This window comes from Saimiri boliviensis, chromosome 5 (genome assembly GCF_048565385.1).
Source record: "Saimiri boliviensis isolate mSaiBol1 chromosome 5, mSaiBol1.pri, whole genome shotgun sequence".
Classification (NCBI taxonomy): domain Eukaryota; kingdom Metazoa; phylum Chordata; class Mammalia; order Primates; family Cebidae; genus Saimiri; species Saimiri boliviensis.
In genome coordinates, this window is record NC_133453.1 from 150019638 (window position 1) to 150039097 (window position 19460).

The 19460-nt window shown below is 48.4% G+C and overlaps 1 protein-coding gene across 3 annotated transcripts in view; it reads left to right on the forward strand.

Annotated features, from left to right (window-relative positions):
* The window catches only part of GABRA5 (gamma-aminobutyric acid type A receptor subunit alpha5), a 66202-nt gene that overhangs the window by 1596 nt on the left and 45146 nt on the right, over positions 1 to 19460 (forward strand). For all 3 annotated transcript variants that reach the window (XM_074400140.1, XM_039480096.2, XM_074400141.1), the window contains exons 3-6: positions 285 to 444; positions 12669 to 12790; positions 15561 to 15628; positions 15728 to 15948. In XM_074400140.1, coding sequence (XP_074256241.1) covers positions 359 to 444; positions 12669 to 12790; positions 15561 to 15628; positions 15728 to 15948 — 497 coding nt within the window. In that variant the 5' untranslated portion in view covers positions 285 to 358. The remainder of the gene's footprint in view (positions 1 to 284; positions 445 to 12668; positions 12791 to 15560; positions 15629 to 15727; positions 15949 to 19460) is intronic.

Below are 19460 nucleotides of genomic sequence, written 5' to 3' on the forward strand. Positions count from 1 at the left end.
ACATACTAAAAAACAAAACAGTATTTGAGACGTAGCAAACAATAAATGAGGATGATTCTGCACCCTGAGCAGAAGTAAAAATAAGCCTCTTGATACTTACTTTTATGCTCCAACTTACTGCCCAGTGAGGCTGGTGGAAAAGACCCGGTGTGCTGCTGTGCTGGGAAAGGACAGCCGGGCTCCTTTCTTTGTAAATTGTTGTGATAGCAGTGTGATTTGATTCCAGGAACCCTGACACAACAGCATTGATGTTCACGTGCTTCCCTGCTTTGTGTGCTTTTCAGCTTCAAGATCAAGCTGGAGAAGGGAAGAGTTATTCCTCCATATTCACCTGCTTCAACTACTGTTCTTATTGGGAATGGACAATGGAATGTTCTCTAGTTTTATCATGATCAAAAACCTCCTTCTCTTTTGTATTTCCATGAACTTATCCAGTCACTTTGGGTAAGTTACCATCTGTGCTTTTATTTTACGATGTTAGGGACACTGGTACGTTTCAGACACGTTACGGGAGCAGCACATCTGTTGAGCAAGCCCTGGCCGGCCACCTTTGCAGCCCCACGCCCTTCACTTGTAAATAAATGGAGTCCTTGCCCTGACCCACGCTTTCTTCCTGAGCAAGGCTGCTCCCGCGTGGGGTCTCTGAAGTGAGTCAGAGAAAAAAAGGCACATTCTGTTTTCAGAAATGGAAACTGAAGATGATATCCGAGTCAACCGTGCTTCCTCCTACTCGGGTTAAAACAAGATTCAGGAGTTCATGTGCATGAAGGACAGTCACTGCTTGTTAGACAAGGCAGTGCCAACATTTCACTTGCCCTCCACGGTTCCATTATGCAGTCGAAGTTGCCTTGAAAGCCAGGCCTCTGCTACTTGGCATTGGAAAGGACTCACAGTGGTCCTGGCCTGAGCCAAGGCCCTGGAACTGTGACCATCTGAGCTCAGGTGCAGACACTGTAAACCACAGGTGCCTGAAGATCTGAAAGACACCCCTGAGGTTCTGGCATTATTTCCATTAACCCCTCTTTCATTTTAGCCTTTAGTATTGTTTACCAACTCTCACCTTTTTTTTTTTTTTTTTTTCCCATGAGACTAGTGATAACTGACATCCTGGTGAATGTTCTTAGGAGGCTGCTTTTGCTGTTCTGACCCCTGCCCCAAATTGTTCTGGTTAATCCAAAGGATTGTAACTTGACGTTGATGTCATATAATTAAGAAATTAAATGTCAGGATGAAGGTTGCCAAGCCTTAGTGCTGCCAGAATGGGGTCCGGAGGTTTCACAGCCTGTCCACACTTATGTTAACCATCACCGGATGGAGAATACACAGTGGCTTTGCAGCAGCCTGGAGACAGCCTTTCCATCTGGGGACGAGAAGGACATCCCCAGGGCCGAGACGTTTCCTGTGTGTCCTCTGTCCATGATCTGCTCTTCTGACCCTCCTAGATCTGGGCAGAGGAAGGAGTGGATATTGGGGGCTGGCTGAGGCGTAGTGGCTGGTAGAAGACAGTACTGGGACTGTAGGCTAGTCCACCAGGAGCTAGCCTGAGCCATCAGCTGGGACTCTGTCCAGCAGAGCTGAGCCAACAAAGATGCCTGTCCCTCACCAACAGAAGCCAGGCAGCCTGTGCACTCTAACCACACCGATAGGAACAGGCGTGCCGCACGGCTCAGGCCTTTGAGCCTTTCAAGTATTCCCTTGGGAAAGAGCATTGCTGCTTATCTTGAGGGGACACCTCTCTTCCCATGCCTTGGGATTTTTTTATCTGTTAAATGAAGCTTTTCCTTTACAAGTTCTCTGCAGCTGTCAAAGGCTGTAAACTAGCATGTTCACAATGTTCTTCTGAATGAAATGTCTGCACATAGTGAAATCACACAGAATCTTCGAATCTGTCAGCTAATGCATTAGGTAGTTGGTTTGCTTGATATACCACACATATTTGGTAGCATTTCGGAGGTGAGGAATATGTCAGGGTTGGCACGTTATATTTTCTTTAAAATACCTTGGCCAGGCCAGGTGCAGTAGCACATGCCTGTAATCCTAACACTGTGGGAGGCTGGGGCAGGTGGATTGCGTGTGGTCAAGAGTTTGAGAAAAGTCTGGCTAACATGATGAAACCCCGCATCTACTAAAAGTACAAAAATTAGCCAAGAGTGGAGGCACATGCTTGTACGCCTGTCACCTCAGCCACTCGGGAGGCTGAGGCAGGAGAATTCGCTTGAACCTGGGAGGTAGAGGTTGCCGTGAGCTGAGATTATGCCACTGCATTCCAGCCTGGGTGACAGAGCAAGACTTTGTCTCAAAAACAAAAGAGAAAAAACATCTTGGCCAAATGTATTGTGAATTTGCATTGATTAAGCATGAAATGGTTTCACTTCCTGGTAGACTCAGGTCTGAGATAGGAAGTCATATGTGTACGAGGTTAGCCCCAAGAAGCAGTTATGCTTTCTTATTTAGTTCTGTAGCTTTCTGAGATCATCTTCAGAGGGGTGTCTTAGTCTCTGAACACTAACAATGAGTAAGTGGTAGAATACCCCTCAAACTCTCCAGAAAATTAACTGTTGGAGCAGTTTTTAATCTTTTAGGTATATGGTCAATAGTCCATCGTAAAACAGTACCTCCTAACTGCAGCAAATATGTGAGATACAGAAAACAATAATGAAAGGACTCTCTTCAGTTCCACCACCCAGAGACAACCACGCTTCCCATTTGGTGCGCTGACTTCCCTTGCTTCTGTGCGTGTTTTTACACAGTTGGGATCAGGCGGTGTGGTTTAGTGCTGTGCTTTTTTCATGTCTAGGACAGTATAACAATTTTGTCAAAATGTATTATTTTAAATAGCTGCACGTATGACGGCACGAGCGCCTCGTGTTAGCTTCTTCCCTCATTGAGGGTGTTTACGTAGTGAATGATTTTGCTGTTACAGATTTTCCTGTAGCGACCAGATTTGACTTACAGGTTTTCTTAGGTATTTGAGATGATTTGTATTAGAAGATATATTTGTAAGAGGAATTTTATATTGAGTTCTTGGAGCACTTTTCACACTTGACCCGGCACGCCCAGTTGCTTTTGATGAAGTGGGGTTTCTAGCAAAGAGGGAAGCCAGGCTCACACACTCTGGCCAGCAGGGCGTGTCTTTCAGCAGTCACGAAAGACATCAGAAAAGACATCAGGCCCTATTTCTTTCCCTTCCTATAGAAGGCTCCTCTCACTTGTATGTTATCTAAATGGACTTAAGAATAATTGTATCAAATCCCAATTGAAGTTTCCTAATATTTACTTCACTTTAAATCTTGAAAACACAGCTACCGCAATGTGGAGCACCTTTCTTTATGTTACGTGTTGTGGGTGAATCCTAGGAGCCACCGTATGAGCTGAGCACTGTTAGCCCGTGTTTTAGCTGGGAGGCCGGGAGGATGGGTGCATGACCTTGGGCACTGTAGTCCTTAGTGCTTCCTGTGTGACTCTCCCCGGTTACTTCTTGGGCTCCCTGACTTGAACGCGCTCGGTTTGCAGGGTAGCGCTGGATCAGACCCGTCTAGACAAGAGGGAACTTAATTCTGAAAGGGTGGAGAGAGTTTTCAGTACTTGGGGATTAAGGAGGAAAAAGAGCCTGGGACAGCTCTGTTTATTCCCCCCCACCCCACATACACACGAGAAAGAGTTTATGTGATTGGATTTGAAAGAAAGAGGAAAGGAGACACCCTGAAGGGTTTAATTTGAACATGATTGCAGGACAAGAGAAGTGCTGGCTCCTGAGAGGCCAGAGCACTGGCAGGGCATGAGGAGGGCTGCAGAGAATCAGGCAGGGGCGAGGAGGAAGAAAGCGTGGGGCTGAGTGCATGGGGCAGGTCGAGATGCAGCATTTGTGAAACGTGTGGCACTGGCAGCTGGAAAATGTATAGCTGTGATAAGTGCAGTGTTATTGGTGATTGTATAGGATCATCGATGTGAAATTGCTTTGAAAATACAAGTGTGTTCTCCTTCCTTGGTCATCTTCCCAATTTGATCGGAGTCACCAGCAGCTCATTTTCAATAGCCTTTCTAATTCTTTGTTAGTTTTAAATTATGGAACGGAGCCCAAGTCAGGCGTGCGACAGAATGAGGCTCTTTTTGGGCAGTCAGTCCTGTGCTGTCGTACATTTGAAGACCTGGGATTATTTGAGGCATTATATTTATTTTAGTAAGTCCAGTAAACGACATAGTATAGAAAAACTAGCTCAGAAACAGTATTGGCACCCATATAATGTCAAAATGCATAATGTTAAATTTAAACTGGAATTAATTTATTCTCATTAAGAAAATCATACTTTATTAGACTTGATAGATCAGTGACAATTGTGAGATAAACTTGAGGATTATCAGCTTAATAATAAGGCATAGTCTGAGTCCATTGAATTTTATTGCCTTAAATATGTTTTGGAGGTTTACTGATTGATAAAAAATGTTTTGAACAATTTTACTAATTGGGAGCCACAATTCAAACAGACTTTGGAAAACAGTGTTTTATAATCGGCAATTAAAAGTAGGTTCTTGCAGAGAAGTAGCTTTTGAACATGAGCAGATGCAATCTTCTTTATCTGTCTACCCAAGTGTGCCAGCGTGGACTGTTGGTTTTGTGAAGAGGGCCATTTCATACACACACTCAAGGACAGTTCACTTCTTTTAAGTAGAGCAGAAAGAATCACACAGGTACTCAACAATGTTTTTTTAAATGGAAAATTCTCTCTTGTGAATCCCCAGATGACAGATTTTTCCTGTACCATAGCTGTGGGTTCATGAGGCCCAGGACAAATAGTCATGGTGACAATTCTAAAAAACACCCAGAAAGCCCAGTGAAGGCGGTAGCGGGAACTCAAGTGGCAGCACCTGCAGGCTTCAGCAGCCCCAGAGAGCCGAAAGACAGTTCTTGCATGTGGCAAAAAAAATGTAGATGGCTTAATCAGGGCCACAGGGGAATGTCCAGCACTTTTTTTTGAAAGTCCCAAAAGAAAATACTTCCTAGTTACCTGCTTTATAAAGGAAGCTTTCAGCGTGTTCAGCAGGCACTGAGCAGGCTCGGAGTTGGAGCGTGTGGGCTTTCGTGTTTGTATAAAAGTTCAAATTGCATCAGATGCACATTTTAATTCATAAGACATTTCAGAGGAAAGGACTACAAGCAAAAATAAGAAATCTCACCAGAGAAGTCTGTTGGCAGGAACAGTAATTACCAGCATGTATATGAGCATAACTCCTTAATATTCAGAATGCATTTTTTTAAAAAATGCACTGTTTAATTTACAGAAGATTCTTAATTTGCAGGAGAAAAGAGCTCAGGCGTTAGAGCTTAGAGAAGTGTGTGCAAGTTTCACCATCAGAAAGTGCTAAAGGCAGGGCCTCCCTGAGAATGCAGCCTGGGCTAGCATGTTCCACCACAGAGCCTGCTCCAGAAGGTCCTCATTTTTATTACAATGCCATGAAAAGGGAGAGACGGCGGGGGACTATTTATGGGCAACAAAAGAGTATCCTAATCTAGAACTCACATGGTCCCACCATACAAACATTGTCTATTGCAGCCCAAAGAAGCTCCAGCACGGAATACAGACTGAACTGGAGTGCTGTAGAGAAGGGATCCCTCGCTGGTGAGAGTCAAACGAGCAGCGGAAACAGGCTTTAGCAGTTCTCTGAAAACTCCATTTTGTTTCTATTTATTTAAGAACTTATTTTAAAAGCAAAAGGCCAGCCTGACAGTGAATGAAGCACAGAGCCAGTTAATTATTTTCAGTTTTAACAAAAGCAGTTGGGCCATCACTGCACTGCCAGTTCGGTTCCTGTTTCAGGACCCCTGGTGAATATTTAGGATGATGTTAAGTGTCATTTCGACAGAGTGCAGTGTAGCTGCCCGGCTTCGATCTCTGTCCACACGCTCTCTGTGTAACGTCAGAAGAGTTACTTAACCTGCCTGCAACTCGGTCTCTGATCTCAAAGTCAGATTAATCGTGGGTCCAGGATCACAAGGCTGGTGTGAAGGATCAATTGCCAACCTATGCCAAATGCTTCCCCAAGCCCAGGTCTGTGTTGGGAGAGAGTGTGCTAAGGGCAGCAAGCCATTCTGGGTACCGTAACCAGGAGACTTCTGGGGTTCACTGGACCCAGAGGGTGAGAAGGCTCCTGGCCTCAGCCGGAGCACGGCAAGTCACTGCCCTGCCCACGTCTGCAGTGTCTGCCTCGCAGGGACATTGCCCTGCAGCGACACCAGCGTGAATTGTGCCCTCATCATGCAGCAGGCACTGTTGCAGGTGCTGAGGTACACAGAGGGGCAGGGCAGAGTGGGGCCTGCCTTCTAGGAGGGTGCACTCTGGAGTGCACGGAATAAGTGTCAGTAGGTTACGATGATTGCCACAAAGAGTAATGCAGAGTAAGAGATAGTGCGTGTGCTGGAAGGAGACGCTTGAGCAGAGATCCGAGGGAGGTGAGGATGTGAGCAAAGCTGTTGGCAGAAAAACCCGCACTGGCAAGAGGAATGGCGGGTGAATCCCGGGCTGTGTGGCAGGTGCTTGGCATGTTAGCAACAGCGAAGGGGCGGGTGTGATGAAGAGGGACGCCGAGAGGGAGTGTCGTAAGGGAGGAAGGGCTGGGGTCAGGATCATACTCTGAAGGGGCTCTATGCCATGCAGGGTAGCTTCAGGAAGGACAGCTGGCTTTTGTCTGGAAGGGCAGTGAGGGCCACTGAGTGGTTTTGGGTAGGTTTGAAACATGAGCCAATTTAGATGTGACAGTGGTGTGACTGACACGTTGAGGCTGACTCTGGGTGCAGGGTGAAAGAATCGAATGGAATCTGGGGTGAGATGAGAGGCGGCTAACCGAAGACACAGTGGGGACAGTGAAGAGGTCATTGCGGTGGCCCAGGGGAGGGGCTGTCTCAGCCAGCAGCATTAGTTGATGGGTTAATGTGGGCATGAAGGAAAGGGAGAAGTCAGGGATGACCCCCAGGTATTTGTCTAGAAAACCTGACAGGTTTGCCTGCCTATCACTGAGCTGGAGAGAGTACTAGGGAAGAGGTTCAGGTATGGCAGGAAGGCCACAGGTGCAGGCTCAGGTACAGAAGGAAGGTCACAGGTGCAGGTTCAGGTATGGAAGGCCACAGATGCAGGTTCAGGTACAGAAGGAAGGTCACAGGTGCAGGTTCAGGTACAGAAGGAAGGTCACAGGTGCAGGTTCAGGTATGGAAGGCCACAGATGCAGGTTCAGGTACAGAAGGAAGGTCACAGGTGCAGGTTCAGGTACGGCAGGAAGGCCACAGGTGCAGGTTCAGGTACAGAAGGAAGGCCACAGGTGCAGGTTCAGGTATGGAAGGTCACAGATGCAGGTTCAGGTACAGAAGGAAGGTCACAGGTGCAGGTTCAGGTACTTAAGGAAGGTCACAGGTGCAGGTTCAGGTATGGAAGGCCGCAGATGCAGGTTCAGGTACAGAAGGAAGGTCACAGGTGCAGGATCAGGTACAGAAGGAAGGTCACAGGTGCAGGTTCAGGTATGGAAGGAAGGTCACAGGTGCAGGCTCAGGTACGGAAGGAAGGTCACAGGTGCAGGTTCAGGTACGGAAGGAAGGTCACAGATGCAGGTTCAGGTATGGAAGGAAGGTCACAGGTGCAGGTTCAGGTATGGAAGGAAGGTCACAGGTGCAGGTTCAGGTATGGAAGGAAGGCCACAGATGCAGGTTCAGGTATGGAAGGACACAGGTGCAGTGGTGGGTGTGGGAAGCCTCTGGAGACACCACTAGGTCTCTGCATGGATATAGGGATCTGAAGGACAGAGGGACTAGGCTGGGGGTGTGGACCTGAGGTGTTTCCACACATTGGGAGGTATGTAAGCCACTGGATTAGATAAGACAGTCAGAGGTTAGGTGCAGACAGAAAGGGAAGGATGTCTGGATTGTTTCCTGGAGCATGCTCGTGTTCTGAAGGCAGGAAGGTTAGGGTGGTAGCAAGAGTGGGGGAAGAGGCAAGTGAAGGGAAAGACAGTCATGCCTTGAGGCTAAGTGGAAAGGCCTGTAGGAACATTGCCCACAGGTCACCTGAGCCGAGAACCAAGACTTGATCTTTGGATTTGGCCATGTGGAGTTCACTCCTGGCCTCCAGAAGAGAAGCTTCCATGGGCTGCAGGCAGTGAAGGCCTGGTGGAGTGGTTGCAAGAGAAGGGAGGGGACGCAGCGGGGTTGCTTGTAGGGACAGGTCTCCCAGTGAGTTTTCGTGAGAAGAGGGGCAAAGAATGGGGCAGTGATTGGAAGGGAGTTTGGGCCGAATGAAAGTCTTTTTTAAGGAGCGGTGGTATTAGAGCAGATGTGCTCACTGATGGGGATGGCGAGGGAATGGGGAGAATGAGTGTGAGGACCGGGATGGAACATCATTGTGTCATCACCTGTGCCGGGCCTCCAGTGAGGAGGGACAGGGCTGAGTCTAGGAAGGAGAGCAGGGTGGGAGAGCCTCCTCCGGCCTGTGGGGCCACTGGGCTTGGGTTTTGCCTTGTGGGCAGCAGGATTCTGATTTGGGCAGCAGACTCAAGGGCAAGAATGGAAACCTCCATGAAGAGTGAGGAATACACTTGAGCATGATTTCAGAGCTGCAGGGAGGACCGGGCGATTTTAGGATTTTGGAGGAATATTGAAGGTTCCGGTTTGATGTTCCATGGTACAGACTCAGCACCTCATAAAACAGTGTGGTACCTGTCCATGCTTTCCACCGTGAGAGGGGAAAGCTCTGATTTGGAACCCTGGGATTGACCCTCACTGTCTGGCCAGTGTCCATCATAGTTTTGTTTTTCTGTTACATTGTTTGTTGTTGTTTTTCTAGTGTGGTGCTTAAGAGATGGGTGTTGGGCATTTCAGGAAGACATCGCATAATGGTGCCACTTAGAGGTACTCATTTAATGACCTGAAAGTAACGGACAAATAAATGGAAGAGACATTTCTCAGGAGTCATTAAATACTGGGGAAGAACGAAATTTAAGAAGACAGATAAGCTGCAGCTTAAAACCGACCCATTTCAACTCCCAAAGTTATCTCCAATTAAAGTACGTCCGCAGTTGCCACGATCGATTTCATGTGTAAGTCAGAAGTGGTCAGCCGTGTGCAAAAGGTAACATCACAAAGAGCCACATCACACACTGCCTTCACCCGCACCGGTGCTGGTGTGACAGTGCTAAGCAGGTGTTTTCTTCTTCAGAACTGAATCCGTAACTTGTACCCTTTCAAATACCAAACGAGGAGAATGATGGAACTGAGAACATGGCGTAAGTGGGACACGTTTTGTAGAGAATGTCCCTTAAATAATAAGGAAATCATTCCTACTTTACGAGAACATAGTGAAATTAACCTAGACTAAAATTGAAGGGTAAGTCACCCAATTTTCCAAGTATTTCTATTATGTCTAAGACTATTTTTCAGGAATAGGGATGTAATCTCAGCTCCCAAAAATTCTCTTTCCCGAAGAGCGGAGCCTTTACTTGTCCCTGAAGGACTCACGCCCGCCGCTCGACCCCAGGATGAGCAGAGCTCCTGCACTGTCCTCAGTGCAGTTGAGAAAAGCAGAAGTGGAGTGTCAGGGAGTCCAGGCTCCCTGCTGACCCTAAACGGAGTGAGTGTCCCTGTGATGAGGACATCGCCGTCTCCACCTGTGGGACTCACCCGTCACACTGCACGTTACTGCTCACCAAAGGCGTGGCCCTGTGTTACTCTGTTGCTTTGTTTTTGAAGTGCTTTCAGTGAGCCAGATGGAACAAAGCAAGCTCAAGTTCCTCCTTAGCTTAGCAGCAGTCCTGGAAGATCATGCAGCTTGATAGAGGCGCTAGCCAGTTCCCGGGGCGTCCGTGAAGGTCTCCCTTATGAAGGCACTCACACACCAGGGGCTGAGAAAACACAGCATTTGCCTTCTATGATACAGCATGGGGCTTTCTCTCCATGGCTGAGAAAGCGATGTATTTCATAACCATGCACTACAGATGAAACATTTTTTTTAGGAGGGCCTATGGCCTCCAGTTCATGAAAAAACAAAGCACCCCTCTGCTCCCACCTGATAGACATCTTCGGAACTTTTTAAGAATCTGTTTCTTCCCTCCTCCTGGCAATCTTCAGTTAATACAACAAAGAAAACACTGCAAATCCCCAGCTCTGGCCTCTGTCATACAAAGGTCCACAGATAAATGCAAAAGGTAGTTAACAGCAGGAAAGGCCAGACACTGAAATTCCTCCAAGAAAAGTATAATTATGTGCAAATGCGTGAAGATACACTGAAACCAACAAAAACAGTTTTGATCCGGAAGTGGAATCCAAGCTTTGAAATTCTTCAGCAAAGCATTCTATTCCATCGCTGTGGGAAATGATTAGGGGATTTGTCAGTGGGATTTGGAGCCCCCTGGGGTGCCGTTTCCCTGAAACTAGCTGAGCAGTGCGTCTGTCTCTGCTTCTGGAGAGAGCCACAGAAAACAACGCTCACAGAGGCATCGCTGGCTGCACAGTCTCCAGATGGTCAGTCGTGAAGTCAAGCCCTTGTGATGGCCGGGGCTATTACCGTCAAACCCGAGTTAGGAACACTTTCACAGCAAAGGACAGAGTAGCTTAGAAAACTGCAAGTTGGCAGGGCGCGGTGGCTCAGGCCTGTCATCCCAGCACTTTGGGAGGCCGAGGCGGGTGGATCACGAGGTCAAGAGATCGAGACCGTCCTGGTCAACATGGTGAAACCCCGTCTCTACTGAAAATACAAAAAATTAGCTGGGCATGGTGGCACGTGCCTGTAATCCCAGCTACTCAGGAGGCTGAAGCAGGAGAATTGCCTGAGCCCAGGAGGCGGAGGTTGCGGTGAGCCGAGATCGCGCCATTGCACTCCAGCCTGGGCAACAAGAGCGAAACTCCGTCTCAAAAAAAAAAAAGAAAAAAAAGAAAACTTCAAGTTAAACGATAAGATACTAGGCTTTTTCTCCTTCCGCACGTGCTCTCACCTCAATTTATAAGGTAAAGAGACAGGAAAGACCTTCCAAAACCTGAGCACCTGGACATGGCCTAAAATGGAATTGCAAACTTGATGACGGTTGTGAAGTCCATGAGACGTGCATCGTGAGGCAGATCTGGTGTGACCACTAGTTACACACTGGGCAGGTACAAAATATAACCACTTTTTCCCACCCCCTTCCCCAAAACCTTGAAGAAGGAGGCTGTTCATTGGTATGAGCCTGCTGGGCATAGCCCTTTGTCCTTCCGAAGTGTGAACTGTCGTGGATGTTAGAGAAAGGGGAATTTAATGTTTATAAATATGAAATCATGGAGTTAAAAAAAAAAAAAGCATACCTCCGTGGGCTCCATACTAGCAGGAATGAATTCTAGCTTGTTAGAGCTTCGACTCTATGCATTTTTAGGGTGATGTGAAAATTAGATTAAAAAGAAAAACTTTATTCTTTATTCTCTTATTCTATTAACAATGGAATAGTTTTAGGGCCAGCAAAGAATTGATCTGTGAGATGCAATCAATGAAAATGACAGACTTTTAAGAACAGGATGGAGCAGGCAGGCCTGGATTCTGACCTCAGCATCTCTCCAGGGCGGGCGGCTGGCAGCTCTGATTTCAGCTCTTTCATGGGGACAAAGCGCTTTAAGCAGAGCTAGGGCCCCACAGCCAGGCTCTTCAGGGACATAAGGGGAATCACGTGTTCTTCTCCCAAGTGCCCAGGGTGCTTACTTCTTGGGAGCCATAGCTAGCTTTCAGTTTGGTAAGTCCCCATGAAGCCAAATTTGCAGTCAACTGCTCGGTAATTAAAAACCGATTGCTCTTTGCACATGTGCAAGCAGCTGTAGGAGGTGGGATCCGTGCTTCTCCGCTGTGGTGCTGTCTTCTGGGCCTGGGGACTCCCTGTGCCCCTGGACACTGTCCTCAGCTTGTCTAGATCTGCTAGGGCAGTTTCTGGTTTCCTTCTGCTCATGGTGCATACGCTTTGGGAGCCTGGATCCCTTCGCTCAGCAAACAAAAAATGTTCTTGTGTCTTCCCTGAGGCTCAGCCCACTCTTCTCGGGGGTTTCTTGTGTGACACTGGGTCCCACACAGTGTGCTGTGAGCGAGCATCACTGAAGGGTTCAGGACCCCAGAGATGACACAGGCTCCACCATGTCTGCTGCTAACTCTCCGATCCTGGCATATTCCTCACAGCACAAACGTGCCCAGCCCAACTAAGGATGCAGTGAGGTTTGAGCTCAGCAACCTAGTAAAGTTTTTCAGCATCCGCTTCACGCCCCAGCACCCAGTGCAGGTGACTCTGGCGATACGAGAACGGTTTTGTGTGTTTAAACCAAACTTCTGAAATCCCCTGTGAGTGGCTTAGACTCCGCCAGTCCATGCGCAGTGGCTAACTGGTTGTTAACGTGGCTAACGTGCCGACATAAACCAACTCCTTAGAATCGCAGAATGATACAGGCTTTGAACCCCAGCTTAGGAGTTTGGGTCAGTAGCTCTGAGAGGAGTATCCTCGGATGTTCGAGAGCTGAGGTGTATCACGGCCAGACAGTCCCCCGGGCAGTGTGGGAGCTGTGTTCTCAAGTCCGCATCTCAGGAGACGAGCCTCCACCTGACTCCTTGGTTTCTGTAGCTTGAGAAGAATTTGTTAAGAAACAATACATTGTAACACTTCCTCTTGTTTCTCTTTTTTAAAAGTTTTTCGCAGATGCCAACCAGTTCAGTGAAAGATGAAACCAATGACAACATCACGATATTCACCAGGATCTTGGACGGGCTCCTGGATGGCTATGACAATAGACTTCGGCCTGGCCTGGGAGGTGAGTGTGCCCTCCTCAGCTGGGCCTGGGAGGTGAGAGCCTGGGAGGTGAGTGTGCCCTCCTCACCTGGGCCTGGGAGGTGAGAGCCTGGGAGGTGAGTGTGCCCTCCTCAGCTGGGCCTGGGAGGTAAGAGCCTGGGAGGTGAGTGTGCCCTCCTCAGCTGGGCCTGGGGGGTGAGAGCCTGGGAGGTGAGTGTGCCCTCCTCAGCTGGGCCTGGGAGGTGAGAGCCTGGGAGGTGAGTGTGCCCCGCTCTGCCGGGCCTGGCAAGGATCCAGAAACGGCCTACACTACATCTCAAGCTTGCGTTTGCTCGATTCAAACAATTCCTAAAAGCTTCCCTGCAAGGCCGTTGGTTTGATGGCTTTCCACTCTTGCCAAGGGTCCTGCATTCTTTGTTATTTTCCAGACACCAGAAGCTGGGGAAAGTGGTCTTCCCAAAGGACCTCTGCAAAATCTGCTCTTCCCAGATAATCGTGATGTCTAGTCTGTTATCGTAAGGAGGAACCAGATTTTTGGTGTTACCAAAGCTGAGATTACCCTATGTTAAGAAATAATGTAAAATGAACTTCATCCTCTTTTTTTTTTTTTTTTTTTTTTTTTGAGACAGAGTTTTGCTCTTGTTACCCAGGCTGGAGTGCAATGGCGTGGTCTCGGCTCACCGCAACCTCCGCCTCCTGGGTTCAGGCAATTCTCCTGCCTCAGCCTCCTGAGTAGCTGGGATTACAGGCACGTGCCACCACGCCCAGCTAATTTTTTTGTATTTTCAGCAGAGACGGGGTTTCACCGTGTTGACCAGGATGGTCTCGATCTCTCGACCTTGTGATCCACCCGCCTCGGCCTCCCAAAGTGCTGGGATGACAGGCGTGAGCCACCGCGCCCGGCCGAACCTCATCCTCTTGTATCTATGCGAGTCCTTTTCAGAATTCCACTGTGGAAGGCAGTCATCCTTTCTATCCTTATGGGTTGTACGGTTATACATTTAATTCTTCGTCATGGCCGTAGTCATAGCATTTACTTCGACACTATGGAATTCAGTAAAAATGAACTGATTTGATTGTGCATATAGGGCTCACCTGTCCCAGCTGAATTTTTGTGCTAAGGATGTGTGCAGTTTCCGGCATGTGCAGTACCCTTGGCTGTACAGTTTGGACGCGGCGTCGGAACTTGTTGGGTTAGGTGAGGTAGAAACTTTCCTGTGAATACATTCGTGGAGGAAAATGTTTAGTTCTGTAGTATTTGCATTTTTTGTGTGTGAGACAGAGTTTCGGTCTTGTTGCCAAGGTTGGAGTGCAATGGTGGGATCTCGGCTCACTGCAGCCTCTGCCTCCTGGGTTTAAGCCATCGTCGTGCCTCAGCCTCCCCGGTAGCTGGGATTACAGGCTCCCACCACCAAGCCTGGCTAATTTTTGTGTTTTTAGTAGAGACGGGGTTTCACCATGTTGGCCAGGCTGGTCTTGAACTCATGACCACAGGCGATCTGCCCACCTTGGCCTCCCAAGCGCTGGGATTACAGGTGTGAGCCACCACGCCTGGACCAGCATTTTCATTTTTAACAGGGAGATCCACTTAAAGTGTGAGTTCCCACTCTGACTTTTGGGCACAGGCCTGTTGACAGTCTTTTCCTCTGCCCTCTGAACCATGTTCCCAGGCCTCTGTGCCCTGCAGTCGAGTCCCTTGAACACACTCAGAAGGGTCCGAGCATCTAGAGAAGCCCTGCACTGCCATCAGTACTTGAGGCATTTTCTCATCCTCCCTGCCTGCCAGTCCTGCAAAGACAGAGGATACCACAGAGAGCCTGCCGGGCCACCCTGCTGGGGCTGGTATCTCAGTGAGGAGACAGGAACACTGCATCATACAACACACACATCACACAGACACCTGCATCCTACAACACAGCATCACCCAGGCACCTGCATCATACAGTGCACAGCGTCAGTCAGACACCTGCCCACACACAGGTGCACGCCATGCGGACAGGTGATCACCACACTCTGAGCTGATGGACAGGCAGGCTCTCAGAGCAGCAGGGAGTTACCTGGTATGCGCTGGGGTGCACTTTGAATTTCTTCCTGCTCATGACCGCAGGGACTTACAGGGCCCTGATCGTGCCCAGGGAACACACAGGTTTCCCCCCAAATAGTATTAGCCACTTGCATCACTTTACCTATTTGCAGTAATTTTCTTTGTAATCTGTCTTCCATGATAGGGCTTTCTATAATAACAACTCAAAACGCCGCATAAGGAGACGTGGGTCTTCCTTTCTGTCTCGGGGCACCCTGGGCAGGTTCTCATCTGTCCTTTCCTGGAGGCCACCCAGGGCCTCCAGCTTTGATTGGAAGTTCAGCCCCCTGCACCCTGAACTGCCGGACCCTTTCCAAAGCCCCTCTCTATGGGGACGGCACCGCTCTGTGCTGCCAGGCTGGCATCATTGTTCCAGGTTTACAGAGGAGGAAATGGGAGCTCAGGTGTTTGCAAAACCCCGAAGGCCCTCAGCGAGGCCTCAGCGCAGGTCTTTCCAGGACTGCTCCCAGGGGCCAGGAGGAGGAGGAGCGCCAAGCTGCCTTCTGTACAGTGGGAATTTCATGTCAGGGTGCATAGTGGGGAGCAGCTTGGTTTCATCTGGTAATTGTCAAGACCTGCACATTTAGGAAACGCACCGCAAAAGCCACCAGTGGCAGAGGGTGACGCTGGTCAGTGGACTGGGAGCACGAGGGAGTGGCAGGTGCCCCCGTGAGTCGGTGCAGCGCAGGGACCTCTGTCTGTGTTTCAGAACGCATCACTCAGGTGAGGACGGACATCTACGTCACCAGCTTCGGTCCAGTGTCCGACACAGAAATGGTAGGTCCCGGGGCGTGGCCGGGCACCCGGTTCCCACTCCGCGCGCAGGTTCCCGCCCGGCCCCGCGCGCTCACCGCCTGGCGCTTTCCTTTGCGCTAGGAGTACACCATCGACGTGTTTTTCCGGCAAAGCTGGAAAGACGAAAGGCTCCGGTTTAAGGGCCCGATGCAGCGCCTCCCTCTCAACAACCTCCTCGCCAGCAAGATCTGGACCCCCGACACGTTCTTCCACAACGGGAAGAAGTCCATCGCGCACAACATGACGACGCCCAACAAGCTGCTGCGGCTGGAGGACGATGGCACCCTGCTCTACACCATGCGGTGAGCGCCCCAAGGGGGCCGGGGCCGGGGGTGGGGGCCGGGGGCGCGCCCGAGAGCGCAGGTGTGAGGCCTCGCCCGCGGGGGCCCGTCTCCCGCAGCCACGCTCCTGGACGTTCTCTCCCTGGGCAGTCGTCAGTCCGTGGCCGTCTGTCATTTGTCCTCGTTTATTTGGTTCAAGCTCAAGAGCCTGTTTGGAACCATGGCCCAGTTAATGTCAGTCGGAAAAACTGTTATAGAAGATTTAACCATCTAAAGAGAACCGGACGTGGCTCACGCCTGTACACCTGCAATCCCAACACTCTGGGAGGCCGAGGTGGGCGGTTTGCTTGAGGCCAGGAGTTCGAGATTAGCAGGAGAAACATAGTGAGACCCTGTTTCTACCAAAAAATAAAAATAAAAGCAGCCAGGGAAGCAGGCCTGCATCTCTGGTCCTACCTACTTGGGAGGTTGATGTGGGAGAATCACTTGAGACCAAGAGTTTGAGGCTGCAGTGAGCCATGATTGCACCACTGCGCTCCAGCCTGGGTGACAGTGAGACATTCTCAAAAAAAAAAAAAAAAAAAGAGAAAGAAACAAAGAAAAAATAAAACCTAAGGGGATTTTTTTCCTTTCTCTTCCTTTCCTTTCCTCTTTTTCTTTTGTTGCAATTATGTAAGTTTTAAAAGCCCATTTCTCACATGCTTTGATAACATTCCAGTGTTAGACTTAATTTTAGTATTTATAATTTAAACTAACTGTTAGTCACTTTTTACATTTTGAATTATTCATTTTCCTGGAGCAAATCAATAAACTGATCAATGAGAAAGGCTTCCTTAGAGTTTTTCAAAGTTTCCAAAGTGAGTCTACAGAAGTAGGCTTCAGAAAATACTTTTTAAATGGAAAAAACAGCAGCAATAAAGTCGACTTTAGAAAAGGAAGTACATGTCTTTTGCGTAGGTATTGGAATCTCTCTGTCTTGCTACAATTTTTCACAGTCAACTTCATATTTAAAAAGAGTAATCCTAGTGGAAAGTAATACTGACGCTCTCGTCTTTGGAGGATCTGTGTTTCCTACTATATGTTCTGGTGAATACTTTGACACACTGTGTCCTGTTGATTAACGGGGAACAAATTAAGCTTTGATTCTTTTCTTTTTTTGAGAGGCTGGAGTGCAGTGGTGCTATCTCGGCTCACTGCAACCTCTGCCTCCTGGGTTCAAGAGATTCACCTACGTCAGCCTCCCAAGTAGCTGGGATTACAGGCGTGTGCACCATGCACAGCTAATTTTTATATTTTTAGTAGAAAGGAGGTTTCACTACCAAGACCAGACTGGTCTTAAACTCCTGAGCTCCGGTGATCCACTGGCCTCAGCTTCCCAAAGTGCTGGGATTACAGGTGTGCACCACCATGTCCAGCCAATACATGCAATTTTAATTCTAGAAGACAATGGGACGCTCTCTCATCTGAGACATTGTGCCCACATGGGATGGTGAATTAGTGTCATTGCTTACAAGGGGAAGAGGCAGGAAGGGGGCCTCTTACTGAGTCTGTATAGCAGGCAGCTTTATAGTCACAGCATCCTCCAGTGCTCAGAAAACCTTGCCAGTCAGGTGACACCATGCATTCATGGACAGAGAGGACGGCTTAGGGGTGTTTGGTCACCAGCCCAGGATCACACACTAGTGAAGAGGCAACAGGAGTTTGAGCTCAGGTGTGAGCAATGTTTCTGTTTAATCCACCACCTTTGAAAATTTGGGGGACACCAGCATCATTAAATAGAAAGTGGCTTTTTGGGAGTGTCACACCCAGAAGGAAGCCAAGGAGAGGTGAGAACCAGAGTGACTTGCCAGTGGTAATTAGTGGCTGTTTGTGCAGAGGAAGAGTCTGCTAATGAGCTGCAAGGTTGATAATGAGTTTCTTTCTCAGTCGTATACAACATTTGGAAAGTGGGAATAGTTCCAGTTCCAAGTGTTGTGAATTTTAATGCGGTGGAGCTAGAGCCAGCATGCCACAGCGGTTTTACCTATTGACTTAGCAAAGCCGGTGAAATAGGAAGCACGGAAGCACCAATCACCCCGTGGCTGGGCCCTTGAGTGCCAGGTCCTTCTGGTCGGCAAGAGGCCACGCTGTCAAGCCATGGAAAGCCGGTGCCGTAGGCTGATGTGGTCATTCCTACAGTGTCCATCCCAGGGAACTCATTAGGACTGTGATGTCAGCTTTGTGCACAACGGTGTCCGTTATGTTACTTATGAAACCAAATACCAAATATTGGAAGAAATAGGAAAATTTGGTAAATTTTTCAAATACAAATGTATCTTTAACTTTTTTCAGGTCTTAGACCTAAGCAAAAAGATAAAATACGAAAATGTAGAACAAACTATGTTCCCATGATGCCCCCCTAAACTTTTTTTTTAGACCAAGTCTCACTCTGTCACCCAGGCTGGAGTGCAGTGGTGTGATCTCGGCTCACCGCAACCTCCATCTCCCAGGTTCAAGTGATTCTTCTGCCTCAGCCTCCCGAGTAGCTGGGATTATGGGCACCCTCCACTATGCCCAGCTAATTTTTGTATTTTTAAAGTAGCGACGGGGGTTCACCATGTTGACCAGGCTGATCTCAAACTCCTAACCTCAGGTGATCCGCCACCTTGGCCTCCCAAAGTGCTGGGATTACAGGCATGAGCCACCGTGCTTAGCCCCTGAGATGCCCTTTAACCTGAGATACCTATCTAGAAATGTTGGCAGGAGTTCAGTTACCATTTTCCTAAAAGCAACTCTATACAGGTCATTGTACTTTTTATTTTTTTTGTTCTTAGTTGACCTGTGATAATGGTACATCTATATGAAATACAGACTAATATGTGTATTCAGTGTATAATGATCAAATCAGGGTGATGAGCATACATATCGCCTCAAACACTTAACCATTTATGTTGTAAACATTCAAAACCCTCTCTTCTACCTTTTTGAAAATGTACAGTAAATTATAGTTAACCATACTGAATAGGATTTTTTAATGGGAAATCCCTGCCACGTTCCAGAATTCCTTTAAATTAGCATTCAAAGATACGCACAATTGAACGAGCTGGAATTCTTGACATTTGAGATTCGAAAGAAGCCGAGAGAATGTATGCCATTTGCTCCCCAAATGTCTGGCAGTGAGCCTGAGTCACTTTTCTGGGGCTTATCCATGATGTTGGCTCTGAAGAACTTCCTACCGCTGTTGGGTCATGCGTTCATGAATTTTACAAATGAAATTCGGCAGCTTCTCAGAATCAGCCCAAAGAGGGCAGCAAACATTTCCTGTTGGGTCCTCAAGAGGATGCCTATAAGGTACTGACCAATTTCTGTGAGAACCGTCTTTCAGCAAATGGAAAGAGCCGCTCGACCGAGCGGTGCCCAGACTTAGGCTTCCAGCATCAGGCAGGGCAGTCAGGTCCCTCCAAGGGAAGCTCGGAGCAGTTCCTCCCTGCCACGCCCTCCTTGGTGGGCCTGGAGAGGGGAGGGGAGCTGAACCCAGGGACTGTCCTGAGGTC